We start from the raw sequence: 20,683 nt of genomic DNA, 5'->3' as shown, positions 1-20,683 counted from the left end.
TTTTTTTATTTTATCATAGTGGTATTTCCATAGCTTCGATCAATGACAGAACAAGAAGAATAAAACCCCTTTTTCTATTCTCCGATTGGGTTTACTGATATATTCATTTTGACTGTTTATTGTGCGCAGTTATTCCGTACCGAAACCAAACATCAGTGACTAGAGACATTTAATTCTTGAAAGTAGAAAGAAATAAATTGGAGTTCATTATTCGATTATCTCTACTAAAAATGGCAGATAACAAAAACTTGAGGATAATGTTGAAATTGATTTTTCACAGGTTTATCGTTTTTTTTAATCAAACATGATGATGAATGTTTCGAGAAAATTTTTCATACTTTGGCGTTGTGTATATTATTTGATGGGTCTTTTCGAATCGTATGCATCACATACGGAATGATAAAGAGAACACTATCAACAATTCCACCAAAAGGGATGTGTAAGTTGAATCAGGTACCATAGGTTCTATATAGACTCCCAAGATGGGGATTGTTGTTTACTCCATTAAATCCGTCTACACGACGATAAATCACTCGATAATTGACCAGTGAAATGATAAAAGGCGAGAATTCAAAACTTCAAATGATTTCATCCTGTGAAAGTCTCAAAATTTTGAGAAAGAACATTAAAAAAATAATTGCCATTTCAATTTCAGCCTTCAATACTCAATTGAAAAAAAAAATCTTGTAATGGGGATCTCCCATGATCATATTCTTGGAATGATTTTTTAGGCGAAATATTCCCAACATACACTCACCGAATTATCGAGTACTCGTCTTTTTCCATTTGACTCCGCATTCAATTATCATTATCATGAAATAAGAACGGGCAGAACCAGACGCTGAAGAGTCATGAAGATTTTTTAACTCACAACTGTTCAACTCAAATTATTTAAATTTGGCACTTACTTATGATATCATAGTAATAAAATTCGTGATGATTTAATACAGATAAAGCAACTTTTGCCACGAAAATCCAACAATAATTGGAAGTCTTCCCATTGAATAGCTCTCTATAGGATATCTATAGAATTTCATTATTGTTAATAGTTTCGGAAGTTTTATAAAATCCGTGGAAGGTGGGGAAGATTTATTGAGGATTTAATCGTCGTCGGAAGATTCCGATGAATTTTCTGGCATGATCCAATTACCTCGACTCCCAGTGGTTCTGCAAAGAATAATAAAAATAAAAAATTATTGCAATTATTTATCGACAAAAAACTTCAAGACGAAATGACTCAATAGTTGTTATTAAATGGTTAATTCAATTGATCCAAGGAATTCGATAGAACTATTCACTAATTATTATGATAATATCTTGTAATTTACCTTATACGTTGTCGTGTATTAGTTGGCAGTGTCAGTGAGGTCCTGTAATACTGTGGAGTAACATTAGCGGCAGTCTCCTCAGGTCTTCTATGGAGTGTCATAGTCTCATGAGGTGAAGTAACAAGTTCATTCTCATTATCCAAATAGTACCTCGACCCAGTGGTACTTTTGCAATTTTCACACTCACTTCTGTAGTCATCAGTGTCATCATGGATAGTTGGTATAGCCTGCATACTGCAGTTGCACGTAAAAGACTCAAAGCTGCCATCCTGATTAGCTTCATTAGAAGCCAATAAAGGTGGTAATTTTTTATCACAATGACCACCAGTGATCCCTCCAAAAGATGTAGCATCAGTTTGAGACTCATTCGAATGAATTTTTGTGCTCTCCCTGAAGGAATCAGCGTAGAAATCAGCCTGGGTTGCACTGTCTGTGCTTGGTATTGTGGGAGGGGCAGATCTCGGTTGTCTTCCAGAAGGTACGTCAATGAGAACTTCACCAAACAGTGGAACAACTGGTTTATTCGCCAAAAAGTCACGTCTCAGCCTTAAATTACTACTCGTGGCTAGTGTTCTCGGAATAGTCCGATGTGTGGAAACACTGGAGCTTGGTAGAGTTGCTGAGATAGTGAATGCTGATCCCTGACGTGGCAGAGTTGTGTGATAAGTCTTGGAGGTGTTCTGGTGATTCATTGATGATGATTGTGTCTGTACGTTGTTTGTCGAGCCTATTTCTGTCATATTATTCATGTTCGTCAGTGTAATTGGAGTTGGTAAATTCTCGTAGGTGCTGTTACCCATGCTGAAACTTGTTGTCGAGGAGTTATTGTAAAACCCGGGGGACACACTCTCACTCTTTCCCTGCTGATGACAGTGCGGGTTCACTGCACTGAGGGGACGACTTCCTGACACAGACGACGAGGGACTTGCCCCGTGATTCGATGGAGTTGGTGAATTTCCCGGTAAATTGGCATTCCCCGTTAATAATGTCGATTGACTGTTGTGTGTTGTTAAGTATGTGCTGGGTAGATTTAGAGGTGATAGTGCGTGTGGACTTATTGATAAGAGCGCTTGTTCAGCTCTTGCTGCAGCTACTGCTTCCTCGTAAGGTGGTGGTGCTTCACCACGTGGAAAGTAATTTCCGGGTGGTTTCCACAGGGGATAGCCACCTCCACAGGCCAGATCGTCCATTTGCATACCATGTGGCAGTCCTCCACGCTCTAGGTAACTCATTGTGCCCAATGAACGGGTCTCGTCACCCAACTGACGACTTTGTCTTCCTGCTACGCAAACTGATTAATTGATAGACAGTCATTTTGAAATTCTCTGAAGATTAGGAAGATTAGAGCAACTCGTTTCACTTTCATTTATAAATAAATTATATTGTTTATATTGTTTGTGCAAGTTATTCAGGCATGGACTCAGATTTTTAAAAAATGTTTGTACTTTTCCAAAAGAATTAAAAAAATTACTGGACAAATTTAATAGTCTCTCAGTTGGAGATAGAAAGTAAAAAGTGAAAATTAAAAATTCAAGCTCACCTCGAATTTTCCGTTGCCTAAGTCTATGTATAAGGAAAAACAGAAGACTGAGAGATAGAATGGCTGTGAAGCAGCTTGCGACGAGCCTCAATCCAAGATCGTAACTGGCAGTCGCATCGTTCCCTCCATCTATCCCATCAGTTTTGTCATTTGTCACTGAAGACAGTGTGTTATCCAGGCAGATAAATTCGCAGCAGGGAGTGCCGTCCATCCGAAATGATTTGCAGTCTTGCTTCGACATGGGTTTCTAAAAATTGATTTTTAAAACATTTTATTACAATCTTTTGATACATATATATAAATATATAAGAAAGAGGAGGCGAGAAATAAATTGGGACTAAAGTGGCTAGTAGAGTGATTAATGTAATACTCATTTTAATTACTGATTAGAATTTGGATTTAAGTTTAATAATTTGGCGCTAACAAGAATGTGAATATCAATCCATTGGTATGAACATATCTTCTCTATTATTGATCCAAATAATACACATTTCAAAAGCTCATGGGCGACTTATATAGTGTAACTATGGACAGTTTTCCGATTAATCGTCGCGTTTTTACGATACTCAATATATAGAAATTAGTTACAGACAGGGGACGTTCCATCATGCACAGATATCCAGTGAGATTGCTCCAAGATGTGCAATTAAAATCGTTATTTTATTTAATCGCACCGCGTGTCTCCATATTTTATCGATCACTCCCGAAATCCAAAATTTGAAATAACAATGTCCTACATTCCCCAGTTAACAAACGGTTAAACATCAGTTATTCGTGGATATCCAGAGTGTTATTTCCAAAATCCTGGAGATAAAAATACCGATAAAATATTTTTGTTTCAGAATCCACTGCGGTCTTATCATGCGATTCGATCAGTCGAATTCAATTCGCGTATGAATATGAATTGTTTGTAAATAAATAAGAATTACAGTCGTATGATCTAATACGTGGTACTACAACAGGAAAAATTATTTATTATTATTATTATATTATAGATAATTAATCATATTTATTAGTTTCAGTGCGGATGGAGTATTGAAAAATCGTTTAAAAATCATGAAACTTGTGGAAGGGAAAAATTGAAAAATTGTACGATTTTGTCATTAAATTTTTTGGAAATCTTGAGGGTTAAATAATTAGGATATTCTCTCACCTGTGGTAGCGTGCATATGACTTCCTTGCACCACTTTGGATTTCCATTGTCGCAAATGCATACAGTGCATGGCTCAGGTATGAACAAGTGGCCAGTTTCGTAAGTCCGTCCTTGCGAGTCTTTGCACACACCGCCACCATTGACTTGACCTTTATGATTGAATATTAAATATCATATTGATATTCCGAGTAAAATATTGCCGTTGAAATAAACAAATAAAATAAATAAAAAAATAAAAATAAAATTGCCGTTCACAGCAATTTACTCCATTCATTGATAAATAAAATAAAAAATTGACAATTTGTTAATCCTGTCGACGTTTCGACATCTTTTATTAAATCTAGAAAATTGAAGCATGATTTTTAAATAATCAAATAAATTAATGATATAGGAATACAAATGCATTTCATCATCTCCGATGAATAACGAAAAATTGATGGAAAATATTCTTTCTCTAATATTTGAATTATTTGAAAGGTCCATCAGAATTCGAGTGAAATTCTTGTAAACTCTTATTAAAATCTTTTTTTATTCTCCAGTATTTTATTCCGCTGTTTCAAGGCAATGCTAGCTCGTCAGGCGTTTTTACGTGAAATAGTCATTCGTGTCTAATAAACAGAGATCAACTAGATCAATTATCGACAAGAAGAGTTGAGTGAATTTTAATTCTATCTTCAGATCTCTTGCTAGTTCATCAGAAATTAAAATCAAATTAAAATAAAACGAGCAATAATGAGTGACATCCATACAATAACATAAAAATAATAATTCTCTAGAGCAAAAGGATGTTCACAATTAAATTGCAGTGAGAATGATCTCGAGATGATTCGTTTCCAGGAGCGGAATTTTTCAAATATAAACAAGTGGACAATTGACAAATAATATTTATAAACGATATGAGATGAAAGAGAGTTAGTGAAAGAGATAGTGGGAGTGTGCATGAGAGAACTTAATGCGCCCTACTTTCGATATATAAAAAATTGGGATGAATGAGCCGAATAAATATCAAGAATTTTCACATTAAAATTTGCATAATAACAAAAAAAACGTTAATTATTCAGTGACAACAGTCGAATAAATTTTTATATTAAAAACAGTAATTAAACTAACCATTGAGATGCAAAGTGAGCGTAAAGACTGCATAGCTGAGGAGGTCACCACTTCTATATCTCATTCTCGGTTCGTTACCTCATCATATCCCCTCGTCTTTCGTTGTCGTTCTCACTACTTCACACAAATATCGTGATTGTTTAAAATATATATCCAATGACCTGTCACTATTAATCCAAACTAGATGACCATTCAGTCATTTTGGAATCCACTGTCGCATGCTCCTGATTACTTATGTCCACATACATCCAAAGATCTGGGGCTTTTTTTGTTACTCGAATCAATCGTTTAATTAATAACACTCCAGGGGGGATACACTGATCCTTAAGTGAGTTTATTACTGTGATAGGTAAACTGTAGGCCAACCTAGACAATTCTCTGTTGAATGAGCACAGGGGGACGTGCAGGAGTGATCGATTTGTAAACTGAGCAAGTGGATTGCTCGTGTATCAGCTGAGAACTTGTGGAGATGCGCCACCTCATGGGATTTTTTTTTCATGGTGAAAAATTCGTGTACCAAACATCGGCAAATAATATTTTTAATTTATCCGACGTAAATCAATTACTTAAGAATATTCATTAAAATCTCGGAAATGAATAATGGATATTTGAATTGAAAATTATTACACAATTTATTTTCAAAATTTTCGGAGGATAACGCATATCAGATATTTTCCACAACTTATACAGATAAAAGTGCACCTTTAAATGATTTATCTGTATGAACGTTTACACCAGAGTAAAAAAATGTGCTCAACTGGGGCTTAGTCTTCTCCCTGAGATTCCTGGCCTTTGTTGTCCTCCTCTTCGCCCTCACCACCGCTGAACTCCCCCATTCCCTCGACTTCCTCTTCATCGTCGTCACCAGCTACTTCGGCATTTTCCATTTCAGCTCGTTCCATTTGTCTCGCCAGCTCGGCTTCGTCGGTTGCTGTTACAACTTTAGGCTGAAGAAGAAAAAATACCAGTCAAACCAAAATTGCAATATTTCTCCCACTACGTAAAAAAAAAACAATCGATTTAAATGATTGAATTATTGCTTAATTCATTTAGTTTGATTGAATTCATGCCAAATTATGGCGTAATGGGTTTTGATGGGCTCGATTCGACGATAAATAATAATTTCATTGAATGTAAATGTTCATGCTTTCAGCTCTGTTTGTTCACGAGATAAAAAAAACATTAATGAATACTTACAGCCATTTGAATATTGAACACACCACCCAATTCAACTATTTTTGCTTTTATCGCGACAATAGCGTCATTCAGTGCCCTCAAACCGTCTGTTTTCTCTGGTGTTGATGTTGTCATGACTGAAAACCCAGAACAAAATATTCACAATCCATAATATAAGCGAAAAATCGAAGCAATAGTACGAGAACTCCTCCATCTAATAATATATCTGTTTCTAATCAATTAAATAAAAAGACTTTTTAAAGGAATGCGACTATAAAATAAATCATTGACATTTTCGACAAAAATTACCAATTCCTGAGACGATAGAGACATGTGGATAAATAATTAAATCCCATTGGAGGGATATCGATTCGAGGATAATTACCGTAGAGAGGTGGTGCGATCAGATTAATTTTAATAGGCAGTTCTTCAGTGGACAGAGCGAGTCCAGCCTTGAGGGCACCCTTGACAGCGTCAATGCCCTCGTAACCGTAGCATGCAACTTCCACGTCAGCACGAATCTTCACTGCTTGGGACGTTAATTTCCTCTTAATATTGCTCAGCAATACTTCCTTGGTGTGATCATCCAGACCACATTCCGCCAAAATAGATGGATCCCTGCAATATTGAATTTTTATTTGAATAAAAAAAAATTACGATTACTCCACGCTTTAATATTAGACTTACAATACTGATTGTTTGAAAAAATCGTAAGCCGACGCCTTCTGCTTTTTATACTTCTCCTCGAAATGCCACGCGGTCTTCTGATACAGCTCCTCCAGCTGCTCATCGTTGTCATAATGTAATAGTTCAGCCACATGTCTCAGTATTGAATTCACTGCTTTAGCTTTTGCGTATCTCTCTGTGCACTTCTCAACGTCTTCCGGAGACACTCGACGTTTACTCAAGTCAATGTACCCTAATATAATGTAATTATACAAAATGTCAATTTGAAAAAAAATGCCGAGCAAAAATAATGAGATCCATAAGTAAATTTGGCTGCATCAATGTGAATCCACGATCGATTAACCAAGATATTTACAATCCAAAAAAATCAGAAATAGTAGAAATAGTAGAAATAGTAGAAATTGCATCATTTACCTTTCTCCTTATCAACACGAATAACGACAACGGGTTCAGTTTTCCCTACCCTAATGAGCTTGTTAATAGACCTAATACGTCGCCTGGACAGCTCAGAAAGTAGAATCATCCCTTCAATATTATTATACTCCAACAGATGTACATACGCCCCCATCTCGGCAATGCTTCGCACATTAACCATAACAACATCCTCGACCTCGGGATATTTTTCCTTATAAAATCGACAGGACAGTACCATTTTATCTGCAACATTAAATAATAATTTAATTCAACATTATTCTCTGATCCAGACGCCGCACACCCCTATCAATTTCTAGGTTAGTTCATAAATCAAGTCACAATCAGAATATTACAATGATGATGTCAATAATTACCTGATTTCCGAGTCAATTGTTATATTAGATTTAATAGTCTATTAAATGATAATATTAAAATGTCGTTGCGGCTGATTTTCAGTAAATATGTTAACAATCCATGTGGAAACTTGACTGGAACTTGCTGATGAGCGATCACAGAGGCGATTTGCAAGAGTCACTGGAAAATATTTAAGAGCAGATGTTCCTGTGGTGGCGTCTGAATTTATTTTTCTTGTGAATAAAATAGGAAATACTGGTATCGACATGAGAGAACTCAGGAACAATCCACCGATTTTTCAAAAGAATAATGAAACTGTAAACCAATCCATTGAGTTCAGTTAATAAAATTAACTTTTTAATAAAAAATATGAAAAATTGAATGAAGTTAAAAAAAAAATTATATTAATTCATGTTTTAGACCTGTAGTAATAATTGTAATGATTATTACTTTATAAAATGTCTATATAGTTTTATACATAAAATTGTTTACAATAAAATAATTTTCATCAATTATATATAAATAAATGAATGGGGTAGGCTTTTTGGTGAAAAGGAGAAAGTGGGGGAAAGATCGAGCCGTAAAAATGGCGACTCGCACTGTCCTCAATGATTCGTTTTAAGTTCATTTCAGGGAATTGTAATTGAATATGTTGAGGGGTGCAGTAAAAATAAATTATCACATGCGCCAATAGTGGAGAAACACACCCCGTTTGCGCACCTACCCCAACATGGCAAAACCCTGAAAAAAAAAAATGGAGATGGCTGTCGACGTGTCTTATCCATCACGATTACATCTTATCTATTTGCCTACTTGAATCTACCGCTTCTACTCTCGCTAATTCCATTTTCTAATCATAAATATTTTTATTTACCTCAAAACCGAGTGAATTAAAAAAAAAGAGAACAAGTGCAATGAATTATTGATCGTAAAAAATCGAATCATTTGAAGGGAAGTGGAATTTAGTTGGAAAAAACAGAAGATTTTATGTGAATTACGAAAAATGCAGTAATTACCGTGGAATGAGTCATGGATAATTAATTCTGGTGGAATTAATTCGGGGGAGGATTTTACTAACTGCAGTGACCTTGGATTTTCTATTCATTCATTATGTTATTTATGTCTCGATTTTTAGAGGAGTTTTTCATTCGCTCGATGGATTGTGAAGATTTTTATTGAAAATTTTTATTGAAGAACTAGAATTACGAAATTCAATATTCAATATTCAATATGAACGCTAATATTTTTACGGTACCTGGGACAACACGAAAGAGTGCAATTGAATCGATCGCATGTGTGCCATCAATTTAGAGTTAAGACTATCAACGTAAGTAGGTGAAATGTATTTCCTCATGAAAAAATAATTATCAATTGACATAACATTCATACTCTCTTCATACCCCTATAATAACGCCAAAACAGCATTAAAACAGTAAAAAAATTATAATCTTATGTATTTGATTTTTTATATAAAATCTCAGAACGTTGAAAGCAATAGTTTTTGAAAAATTTGTAAAAACTCGAATAATGAGAAAATATCGACAATAACAAGCGCAGGGGCGTCTTCAGTTATTATTATTTTATTCATTTAGTCATAATAATGAATGATAAGTGAATATTAAATGACTCACTCTTTTAAGGCCCGGATGGACTGCCTGGAAAAGATAATTTACTCCACAATTGGGACTTCTAATTACTCCGTCAGTTAATAATTTTTTCTGATAATTGTTAGCTAGCGGTCTAGTTGTTGACAACCGCTAGAACGCTAGCTAACAATTATTGAAAAAAACTATTAATTGCCAAAGTAATTAGGAATCCGAATTTCGGAGTAAATGATTTTTTCTAGATAATCCACCCGAGCCTTAATTTAAGAATATTTATAGGTGAGATGGATAGTGGTACCATTAGTGGTTTTGGTGTTGGTGTTGCTGGTGGATCGAGTCTGGCAAGTGGTCAGCAGGGTCAGGGAATTGTCGCATTATTGGTCATGCTGGCTGTCCTATGTATTATATTTATCTACTGCTGCTGGGGTGCACCCTTCTGCAGATCATTATGCAGAAGACACTGTTGTTGTCGATTAGAGGATCCAGAATGTGACTCACGATTGGAGAACAGTGAGCAGACAATGGTTGCCACTCCTACTATTATTCTTCTACCACATGGAAGAATGCTGGTCGTTGATGGGACGATATTCACACAGTTCCAAGGAGATTCCACAGGTTAAATATTTCAATTCAATGTGAAATTTTAAAAAATTAATGATTTTTACCTGTGCTGTTTTCTTAATTATCAAAAATGATTTAAAATTCAATTGATTCGATTATGCACCTAATTAATTAGGAAATTAAACTTTAGTGAGATGAGTTGAAGATTTTGTGAGATGATTGATCCGAGGATCTTTTTGATTTAACTCATCAAGTTTGTTGCAAATTTTAATTAAGAATGTACAATGAAAAATGATGAATCATTCTGTCAGTGGTATCTAAAGTGATTTTTTTTGGGAAAATATAGGACTGGATCTTGTGGAATTGGGAGAGAATGTGATTCGAGCCCAGAGAAATCCACGCTGCGTTGACAGGCATCAGCTTCAAAGCAGTCAGGGAAGTATTCTCGAAATGGATGCTGAAACTCCGAGTAAAGACAGTATGGGATCAGTAGGATGTTTTCCTCCCCCTACATATGAGAGTATTTATGGAAAAGATGGCAGGGAAATGCCACCGTCGTATTCAGATATTTTACTGCACAGGTAAATTCAAGATTAATCAAAAATTTAATTACTCGTTGATTAAAATACACGCCATTAATCTAGATTTTAAATCTCGTTACATCTCTTTAAGGCCCGGATGGACTGTCTGGAAAAGATAATTTACTCCAAGATTGGGACTTCTAATTACTCCGTCAATTAACCGTTTTTTCTGATAATTGTTAACTAGCGGCTAACAATTATTGAAAAAAACGATTAATTGCCAAAGTAATTAGGAATCCGAATTTCGGAGTAAATTATCTATTTCTAGATAATCCACCCGAGCCTTAAAATGACTGAACTCTCTGCCTTTACACGTCTTGCTCTTCTGAAATCTCAAGAAATGATAAAATGAGATAATAAAATCCTGAAATAATAAAATAACAAGATAAAATGAGAAAATAATCTCAAAATAATAAAGAATGAATGAAAATACTGGATCTATTGTGGAAGTGAGAGGTATGAAGTGAAAATGAATAATTACTCCACAAAAAAAATGAAAACAATTTTGTTATTCTAGATTTGCAAATCTTCCTTACGAAATTGAACTTCAGGACAGTTGCACCAACAACAAAGAGGACATAGAGATGCACAGTCTAGACGGATGTCCACATATCATAAACAATCCAATGAGCAACATGGCCTATCACCCTTACGCAACAGTGACATCATTTTCAAGCCGAAGTTTTCCGCGCAGCAATATCTCGAGGAACTCATCAGTAATCATAAATCCCGTGGATAATTTTTACATCACCAACGAGTTAGGGAGTGTTTATGCAATCAATCAAGGGAATATTGCGCTCTCAGACTCCAGGAGAAATATTTCTAACCAAGAAATTATTCTTCATAGTAATGTTAACGCTTTGAACATTCTACAGAATTCATTGGAAGGCAGACCATCAGAGGAAAATATTGATATTATAGGTGTTCATGATAATATAGGAGATGCAATTGAATCGAATCTTATGGACAATAGAAATTTGAGCTTTCCGAATGTCACAATGAGAAATGGAGAAATCGGTGGAGAAATCGTCAGTGCGGATAGACGTAGAGTTGATCTCGATGGAAGAACTTCGAGGCAGGCTATGAGGCCAGACGAAATTGATCACAGAATTCATCATGAAGAGGATGATAATGATTTTGAAGCTCTAGCTGATATCAGGGAGAGTAGAGTGTAATTCTGGAGAGTTTGGGTGAGAGGAAGTTTGGAAATATTATTCGGAGGGATTTGTTTGGGTGTAAATATCTTCCGGGGGAAAGAATTTAGAATTAAATAGGGGGACGTCTTCTGATCTTTTTTTGTTGAGGGAATCAACTCGCCCTGGGTCGGTCAGCAATTAAGACACTTGAAAAATGAGTAGTTATCGGCGGTGGGGTCACTCAAACCCCCAAAACTGAGCCTCTATTTTAATCAATCCTCTTTGAGTTATACTGTGATAAGTTATAACGCGATAAATAATACGGAATTATTTCCGGTAATGCAGTATTCCCCACCGCTAGCCTCTTTCACGCATACGTCCAAAATTATTGGAGGTAATTACGCATGTTCTACTCTAGAACAGGATCCCAGAAAATGTGAGTAGTTCACGTTTTTCTTGACGACTATTCATGTTTGACAAGAATTCCTTTTACTCGATTCGATTCTTTGAAAATCGAAGCTCATCTCGTCGAAATTTGAATAAAACGGGAATAGACAAGAATCACAAACGATTTGGGAAGACATGAGGAGTTGCCCCGTGTCCGCCATTTTGTCGGGCACCTTTCTCAGCTTCAAAATGGCGAAAAACATCGGGTAACTCAATTCATTCGTCAATTAATTTATAGTTTAATTGATTTTCAGCGTCTGTGGATTTAATTCATAAATATCTTTGCGATGTCGCAATAAATAATTAATGGTCGATGGGATATTAAAGTAGAACATGCGTATCAGAGCATCGAACAAACTGCGGAGCGGGGACCAACCGGACGCTGCGCTTTTAAGTTCGGTTAAACTGTTCTTTTTTTTAATAAGTATTTCTATTTATAATGGTTTCAATGCACAACAGATAAAATTGAAGCATTTTTGTATTTTGAGGATATTTTGCAAAATTAGTTATTAATGAATTAATGTTATTCGGAATTAGATTAGGAAAATCGAATAGTGATATAATGGTAAAAAGTTCGTAACTTTCAGAAAACTAATAATACTGTTTTCATTTTTTGAAAGCATCACAAAATATTAAAACGGGAAAAATAAATATTCTTTTTCAAATTACTGTGTATTCATTGAGAGAATTGCCGTTTTTATTTTATAAATGACTTTCGGATCAAAATTTCAATTGTTAAAAAATTTCCAATTGCATATTATTTCAAATGCAATTTTTTGTGTTCTAATCACTGTTTAATTCTTCGGCGTCTGAGGATTCGTCTGTTTCCTCTGGCGTTTTCTTATCCCAGTCCTTCAGCTTCGCTCCCATTATAAAATCATCCCGAAGAACACTCCAGACTTTATTATCCTAAATAAATATTAAAGTTATTATTTCCACACAAAGTAGTGGAGCAAATGAAAATTCATAGTGAATAATCTGATCTAATCAAGATTTTAAATTTACGTTTTCTGATGAATCATCTTTTCTTTGCGAGGTGTCTTGTTGATCGACTATTACACTCTTCGTTCCTCCCATAAGAACATCCAGAAAGGCGCGTTTATCGATACTTTTGAGAACTTTTTCTCTCTTTCCTTCGAGTGGCCCAACTTCTACCAATTTTTTCTCTATTTCTCGCTGCTGTTCTCTCACTGCATTAAATAGTTGGACAACACCTCTAAAAACAATATTAATAACAATGATCTCCTCATAATTTCAGAACCAAACCAATAGGGTATTTGACTGTTAAATCTCCACGCTGGAAACAGGAATAGATAAACAACAGGTACTATAAACAAGATTGATCAATATACGAGAAAAATTCTCACGTGGATTATATAATTAGATATCTAATTAAAAACGCGAATATTTACTGTGTCGCTATTTTTTGCAGAATTTTTTCTCTAGGTCTAGTAAGAGGAGACGGTCGAATTCGTATTGAATGTTTCATTTTTTCTTCTTTTCGTCGTTTTTCTGGTTTATCCATTGCAAAATTTTTTTTGTCTGCTTTCTCATCGATTTCAGCCTTGATTTCTCCATCTTTACTTTCAATTTCGAAAGGACTCTGTTCAATTTTAGGTTTGACTTCAGATATTTTCTTAGCCCTCGATAATACGAGTGTCGTTTTCTTCTTTGGTTTATTTGTTTTTAAAATATTCTGCATGGCATCCGCCCATCCTTCGTTCCTCATAAATTTCGATTCTTGTTCCATTTCAGGATTATCTGAATCCTCATCCTCCAGTGAGTTTTCTAAATTCAAACAGATAGATTAAAGGTCTATACAAGTGTCTGAGTGCCTCACACCTTTTTTATTGCACGTTTTTCAAATTTCTGTTAACAAAAACAATTGTTCTCGTTAACCTACAATTATTTGTTTTCACTATATTTTTCTTACTTCTCATCCTCGTCGATGATTGATCGTTTATCATTATTTCTCCCGTGATATTGATTGACACGTGTCAATTTCCGAATGAAAATCACTGCAGTTTATCAACAACAATTGAATGAATCGTTTGTTCTTAAAATTCACACACAATGTGGTCTAAATAAACTTCAGGTACATAAAAGCCTCAACTAAAAACATAATCCAGAGTTGTCATGCAACCGATCGATCACAGCGCCATCCATTCCATTGGCAATCCTTAACAATATATAATTGTTTAAACAATTCATAAAAGCCATGACTGCACCTGTCAGTCGGAATGTTCCATTAACTTTCACTTGGAAATAAGTCGCAAACAATATCAATTATTGTAATTATTTATTTAATTAAGTCAAGTGTCAGTCAAAGAGGATTTAGCTCAGTCTCTGGTTAAATTCATTGAGATATTAAACAGACGAAAACTGTAAAAGAAATTTGTTAAATTGACAACATGGCGTCGATTGTGAGAAATGATAATGAATTGAAAAGAATATTGAATAGTCCTGCAAAAAATACCAGCGATGATCATGCCATGGCTCCACCACTTTCTGTAAGTCCTTCGATATTACACGTGTTTAGAGGTTAATCAATTGTTCTCTCTTTTCATTTTTTATTCTTTTGAAATTGTTGCGAAACCATGCGACAGGTTGATGTTATAAAATATATAGTTTTTACTCTGAGTTATCAATTTTTTTGCCATGAAAACTTTTTCTCATGTCTTCATGATTTTCAGACTAATGTACCCAGACCAAGTACCTCGCAAGTGAGTAATCCGCAGGCTACCATGAGCCCAATGGCACCACCACCTCCAAAGAATGAAAATATTGAACCTATTTTACAGTACGTCATCTAAGTTCTCTCCATTTTTTTCACCTTTCCCCTCACATTTTGCTGGATAAACAAAATTGTTCATTTTCCTGAAAATTTCACTATGAAAATCTCCAATTATTTAATTTTCTTCTAGATTTCAACTTCTCCGCTATCTACACTGAATTTGCACCTCATTACTCACTTATCCATTTTATACTGCTTTTACAAAAAAAAAACTTCTACATGAAAAATTGAAATTCATTAATTCTTTTATTCGTCATTTATTTATTTCTGTAATTAATCAATGCAATGATTATTCATTTATTAAATATGATAATTGGAATAAGATCGGCGATTACATCTCGCAGCAAAATGATTTTGTTGAATTATTACTTTAATTATGTACTACTTCGTCATGAAAAGGTGAAAGTAAAATAAAAAAATTCTGAATACTCCCCAGGAATGTTGTGTCAACAGTGAGTCTAGGGTGTGAGCTCCACCTGATGAAGATAAACACTCGAACAAGAAACTCCGAGTACAATCCAGGTCGATTCACTGGTCTGGTGATGAGGATAAGGAATCCTCGTGCAACAGCCCTGATATTTCGCTCTGGAAAAATAGTGTGCACCGGGGCCAGGAGTGAGGACGACTCATTCCTGGCCTCAAGAAAATTCGCACGAATCATTCAGAAGCTCGGCTTTCCCGTGCAATTCCTCAATTTCAAAATCCAGAATATGGTGGCAACGTGCGATCTCAAGTTTCCGATTAAACTCGAGAGTTTAAATCACATGCATGGACAATTCTCTACTTACGAACCTGAGCTTTATCCAGGACTCATCTACAGGATGGTTGCACCCAGGGTTGTCCTGCTAATATTTGTTAATGGGAAAGTTGTTCTGACTGGTAAAAATCATTAAAATTCTCTCTTCTATTAATAAAATTATAGAGAATTTTTAATTAATAATTTATCGATAGAAATTATAGAGATTGGATAGAAAAATATTAATTATTATTCTTCATTAATTTCCAGGGGCGAAAAACAGGACTGAATTGCGAGACGCTCTGACGAATATACACCCCATCCTCAAGAGTTTTCGAAAGCAGTAACGAAATTTCATTTTGTACATTCTTCCATCTCTCAATCATCCCTCGAAATCACTTGCTACATTCATTATAAATTGTAAAATATTATTTATACGAAATAAATAAGTTTTTCATAAACACTTGCCAATGGAATACCAAAAATACGGATAACACCGAAGGTTGCAGTTGGAAAGAGTCCATTCGACACTGAATTATGAAAAAAAAATTGGGAGTCGATGGAATTTTCTTCACAAATTATTGAATCCCCAGACGAGGCGATTTTTATTATTGTACCTGTATATATTATGGCATAATTAATTAAACAATTCCATCAGGGTAATAATCAGAATAATTATAATAATTATAATGATAATTATTATAATTATTAATATTATAAGGGGTTCAGGGTTAGACTAGTCCTGATTATTAGTTTTCTCTGCAGCATGTGAGTCTTTTGTATCTGCACTGGAGGTCATTCAAGCTTGCACACAAAATGCGGTAATATTGACTGACCAGAAGCAAAAGGCTATCATTTTTGGGTCTTTGGGCCTCTCCGGCTAAGGATTGTGGACTGGATCATGCTCTCCGGTCGCAAGGAGCACCACTTACTGAACACTCTTCGAGATGAAATCAGTTACCAGTTTTAATTACGGGGATGAAAAAATCGTCAGCTTGGTTTTCCATTTTTAAAATATATTATATATCATCATTAAATCTACAACACGTAGAGTTACTCTGGAATATCGAGGAAAATAAATGATTTGACGTGAAAAACGATAAATATTCTCATTGTTATCTCAAAATCTCCGTTGAATCTTATAATAACGATTTATATATGAGAAGACACCATCGCATTCCGATAGGTCATTGGACACTTTTTATCAGTTAATGACGAGTGATGACTGGTGGAGCATTTGACCAGAATATTTGGGAGAGCATCACATAATTTTCATTTGTTAAAACAACACCGATATTAGACCACCAAGAATAAATAATTCTGTCTTTCAATCGAAAGATCGAGGGGTTGATTTATGAAATCACGTGAATTCCCTTTTTCGCTGCTATCGGCAGCTTCTCACCTCTCAGGAAGGGATTGGCCTCCTGGAATGAATCATCACACAATTTTTAAAATTATTTTATTTATCCAACAAATTTTTGGGAATGTACGCCTGGATGATAATTCATACAACAAACAATGAAAATTATTGATAATACCGATTTCATCATGATTACCTGAAATTGCTCGACGATCTGCTGAAATTCGGAGTTTTGAATCTGATCATTTGTCAATCCACGATTAATTTCGGAATCATTGGAGCAGTCGATCATGTGTTCAGTGTCACACATGCAGTCCTGGGCGCTCTGATAATCCCGACTGAATGCCGCTGTATTCTCAAAGTCCTCGATGCAGTGATTTTGATCTACAAAAAATCCTCAGTTGACGAAATAAATGAAAACTTAACAATAAAAAAAAAAAAAGAAATGTAAACTTCTGGAAGACATTGGGATTTATCAGCTCACCGGTGTATCCGATGGGACATGGATTTGGTGGTGTGCAGTAAGCAGGCAGAGTATTCTCGTTCTTCTCATCCTTGACTCCCTTGAGACCGGCAAGCTGAACTCTATGCCGATTATCCCCATTGTCATTCAATCTCTGATGTGAATTTAATGTGCTATGACGAAGGTACTCCTGATCCCTGATACTCGGATTTGGATTCAGTGTCTCAATCCCTTCGTAATCAATCGGCATTTCACCAGGTATTTCTTTAGCTTTGTCGTAGTCATCGGTTACGCGGGACTGATCCTGATAATCTACGTAGGAATCTGCTGCATCCACCAGTTCATTACCCATACGATCGATTATATCGCGGAGCAGCATCTCCGATAGCAGATGGTCCTGAAATTCCACGTGTTATGCACATAAAAATTATTTTATAAACAATTGCTTCAATTTACTGCACCTCATTTACTCATGGACATCGGATTAACTTTATTCTAGTCGAATTGTTATTAATTATTATTCAATGACACCCGATCAATTTTTCGTTACATCAAATTTGAAATCATTATAATTCATTTTTTAATTGTTTTTAATTGTTGGAGTTGGGGAAAATTATTTAGTTGTGATAATAAATTTAAGGGCCGGATGGAGTATCTCGGAAAGATAATTTACTTCAAAATTGGGATTCCTAATTACTCCGCCAATTAATTGTTTTTTCAGATAATTGTTAGCTAGCGGCCTAGTTGTTGACAACCGCTAGAACGCTAGCTAACAATTATTGAAAAAAACGATTAATTGCCAAAGTAATTAGGAATCCAAATTTCGGAGTAAATTATCTTTTCCAGACAGTCCATCCGGGCCTTAATGCTCACCTTCATCTCTGGGGAGTAAATTGTGCCCTGCGCTGTTGCGATAACAGCAAGAATAATAAATAAATACATTTCTGCGGCTGAAAGAAAAATTAATTATTAATCAATTATATTATATTATAATAATCGGCGCCATTAAATTAAAAAAAATATAATATATGAGTCAATGATAAAAAATTATTTTCCTTTGTGTCTAATTTTTCTTCAATTACTTTAATTTAATTTAATTTATTTATCTCATTTGTTCTTAAAATTTATCTTAAATTCAATTAATCAGAATGTTTTGTTGAATTATTTCACATAGAATTATGAAAAAATATGAAAACTCATGAAGATTTTCACTTTTTACCGAAATTTTCCCCGGAAAATTATAAACAAAATAAAAAATCAATATGCCATCAAGCCATTCCTAGTACTCGATATTTAAAAATATTTTCCAACATAAAAATGATTATTTAATAGAAAATACTGACTTGTGGATTTGTCCTGAATTTATCCTGAAGATGTTGGAAGACTCCTGTGCAGAAGACCAGAAATATCTTAAAATTCACTTCATGACAACAACACGACGATAATTACCACGCAAATCTCGTTAATGTACGGATGACCGGGAGATATGATGATGTGCTGATAATTCCTGTTGGGATCCAGAAGAGACTCAATATCTCCTCGAGTTCTGCTACGTGGAACAGGACTGGCGCCCTACCTCGACATCCAGCTGCATTAGAGTATTGATTCCACCGGCCTAGTCTTGATATAAAAGTGGGTTTTTTATTTTCAAGAGAAAAATACTCAACCACATGTAGGACATCATCATAAAAATCATTGACATCATCACCAGGAGTTCAGCCGCTGAAAATTCCAGCAACCCCATGTCATTTCCGTTTTTTTAATTGGACTTTTGTTTTTTATCTTGACTATTATAATTTTAAGGAGGGATGTGAGGCTTATGCTTTCTTTTTTCGTTCTCAAGTGCTGGGAAAATAATTTTTTAGGGGATAGGCTTTTTATTTTTTATTTATATTTTTGCTCCGGTTGTTGGTGCTTCGTCTGGTCGATGGTAATTACGTGTTTGGATGGCAGAATGACGCAAAACACATTATTGGGTCTGTGGGATTGAATTCACCGAGGGTTCGCAAGATCAAAGGACCCTTTTCAGTCTCGTTACGTCGACCGAAAAGCAGGTCGGCTCGTGGTGTTTTCGAGAGAACTCGTTCAACTTTGGAAATTGTAAGCGATACCATTAGTTTATATAATTGTCGAGTTTAGAACAATTGCGTACAGTTGGAGGTTTAAAATTATTCTATTAATTCAATTACTCGAAGAAAAATCATCCTATCCACAATTTACATCAATTCTTCCATAAAGATCTGCCAAATTCATTTTTTAAGAATGGGTAAACGAGCTATTTTTTTTTTTTTTTATTAGAATTGTTTTGGGGAGACTATAGGGTTTTTTGGGGGAATTAGGATGGTGTCAATTTGTTTTCTTGATCGGTGGAAATCAGAGGATTTGAAATGCATTGTTGAGTCCTGCACTTCCAATGCCAAGGATGCCGACCACCCGGAGGCATTATATCGATGTCCAGCTCGTCGTATCGGTGTTAACCATTCCGAGAATTTTATGGCTCATGGAGTGACACAACCCCGGGAATCCCCCGGTAAAATTCTCCAATCCTCAAAAAAATCCCCGGATTAACTAGAACTAGATTTTTTTTTCTCAATAAAATTGGGGTTTTCACTGAATGATTCTCAGTGAAAAAAATGCTAATCGGCAGAATCGAGAGAGAAATGGAAATTAAATGTGATATAGTCATTTTGAAAATCCAGAGAAATCGAAGGAAATAAATATATATAATAGACAGCGAAATTTTCGTGAAAATCCTTTTTCTAGCTCTCGAAAAATCCGTTGCGTCTTCTAGATCGATAGATATCCCTCGAAACCTGGGAATCCCAAAAACCAAATAAAATTCCACGTTTCCCCCGATTTCCCCCATTTCCCTAGAAATTTTCAATACAAATCTCTTAAAAAAAACTCATATTTCCACTCCAAAAAAAATATTTTCCTTTCAATCCAATGGAAGCGTGAAATTTTCTTAAAAATAAAAAAATCGAAAGGACTCGCAACGACCACTTGCCCACTTCCTCGGTGAATTCTTCTTGACATTCTGAATAAAACGTCGTAATTCCCCTATAAAAAAAAAAAAAACCCGTAGAAATAAAACAATAATTGCTGAATCACGTGGTGAAAGTGGGAAAAGGGCAAGGTCGCCAGGAGAATACCGGTTCCTGATACGTAACGCACCTCATCGCCTAGCCAGTTTACCACCCTCTACAGATGGCTCCCACACATCAACTGCAATTGTACAC

At 35.2% G+C, this 20,683-nt stretch overlaps 5 protein-coding genes across 7 annotated transcripts in view; 1 reads left to right on the top strand and 4 right to left on the bottom strand.

Annotated features, from left to right (window-relative positions):
- LOC105271393 (uncharacterized) lies at positions 1-5,535 on the bottom strand. Of its 2 annotated transcripts, none has more exons than XM_011312924.1 (5): positions 5,132-5,535; positions 4,022-4,170; positions 2,869-3,115; positions 1,329-2,619; positions 1-1,167 (listed from the first exon to the last, which is right to left on the bottom strand). In XM_011312924.1, exons 1-5 carry the CDS (start codon positions 5,193-5,195, stop codon positions 1,101-1,103), a joined length of 1,818 nt encoding a protein of 605 aa, XP_011311226.1. In that variant the 5' UTR covers positions 5,196-5,535; the 3' UTR covers positions 1-1,100. The 2 variants fall into 2 exon arrangements, with proteins under 2 accessions (XP_011311226.1, XP_011311227.1); XM_011312925.1 differs by having other exon boundaries at positions 1,329-2,610.
- Positions 5,536-5,744: 209 nt separating this feature from the next.
- eIF2alpha (eukaryotic translation initiation factor 2 subunit alpha) lies at positions 5,745-7,943 on the bottom strand. The gene is made up of 6 exons (XM_011312923.1): positions 7,783-7,943; positions 7,409-7,651; positions 6,995-7,226; positions 6,693-6,925; positions 6,329-6,444; positions 5,745-6,078 (listed from the first exon to the last, which is right to left on the bottom strand). Exons 2-6 carry the CDS (start codon positions 7,644-7,646, stop codon positions 5,896-5,898), a joined length of 1,002 nt encoding a protein of 333 aa, XP_011311225.1. The 5' UTR covers positions 7,647-7,651; positions 7,783-7,943; the 3' UTR covers positions 5,745-5,895.
- Positions 7,944-8,493: 550 nt separating this feature from the next.
- Positions 8,494-16,083, top strand: LOC105271391 (TATA-box-binding protein). 2 transcript variants are annotated; one of them, XM_011312921.1, is made up of 5 exons: positions 8,494-9,089; positions 9,646-9,981; positions 10,274-10,508; positions 11,026-11,698; positions 14,785-14,858. In XM_011312921.1, the coding sequence occupies exons 2-4, from the start codon at positions 9,651-9,653 to the stop codon at positions 11,681-11,683; spliced, it is 1,224 nt and encodes a 407-aa protein (XP_011311223.1). In that variant the 5' UTR covers positions 8,494-9,089; positions 9,646-9,650; the 3' UTR covers positions 11,684-11,698; positions 14,785-14,858. The 2 variants fall into 2 exon arrangements, with proteins under 2 accessions (XP_011311223.1, XP_011311224.1); XM_011312922.1 differs by lacking the exons at positions 8,494-9,089; positions 9,646-9,981; positions 10,274-10,508; positions 11,026-11,698 and adding exons at positions 14,280-14,601; positions 15,322-15,764; positions 15,892-16,083 and having other exon boundaries at positions 14,785-14,891.
- Positions 12,745-14,196, bottom strand: LOC105271390 (RRP15-like protein). The gene is made up of 4 exons (XM_011312919.1): positions 14,025-14,196; positions 13,504-13,879; positions 13,097-13,307; positions 12,745-13,000 (listed from the first exon to the last, which is right to left on the bottom strand). The coding sequence occupies exons 1-4, from the start codon at positions 14,056-14,058 to the stop codon at positions 12,875-12,877; spliced, it is 747 nt and encodes a 248-aa protein (XP_011311221.1). The 5' UTR covers positions 14,059-14,196; the 3' UTR covers positions 12,745-12,874.
- Positions 16,084-16,617: 534 nt separating the features above from the next.
- Positions 16,618-20,683, bottom strand: part of 7B2 (Secretogranin_V domain-containing protein 7B2) — a 27,713-nt gene continuing 23,647 nt past the window's right edge. Inside the window, exons 2-7 of the mRNA XM_011312918.1 lie at positions 18,894-19,064; positions 18,788-18,831; positions 18,318-18,394; positions 17,466-17,841; positions 17,178-17,365; positions 16,618-17,045 (exon numbers count right to left, since the gene is read on the bottom strand). Coding sequence (XP_011311220.1) covers positions 16,974-17,045; positions 17,178-17,365; positions 17,466-17,841; positions 18,318-18,386 — 705 coding nt within the window. The 5' untranslated portion in view covers positions 18,387-18,394; positions 18,788-18,831; positions 18,894-19,064 and the 3' untranslated portion in view covers positions 16,618-16,973. The remainder of the gene's footprint in view (positions 17,046-17,177; positions 17,366-17,465; positions 17,842-18,317; positions 18,395-18,787; positions 18,832-18,893; positions 19,065-20,683) is intronic.

Source organism: Fopius arisanus, unplaced genomic scaffold (assembly GCF_000806365.1).
Source record: "Fopius arisanus strain USDA-PBARC FA_bdor unplaced genomic scaffold, ASM80636v1 scaffold00109, whole genome shotgun sequence".
Classification (NCBI taxonomy): Eukaryota; Metazoa; Arthropoda; class Insecta; order Hymenoptera; family Braconidae; genus Fopius; species Fopius arisanus.
The sequence above is the reverse complement of the archived record's forward strand: the minus strand, read 5'-3'. Positions and strand labels throughout refer to the sequence as shown.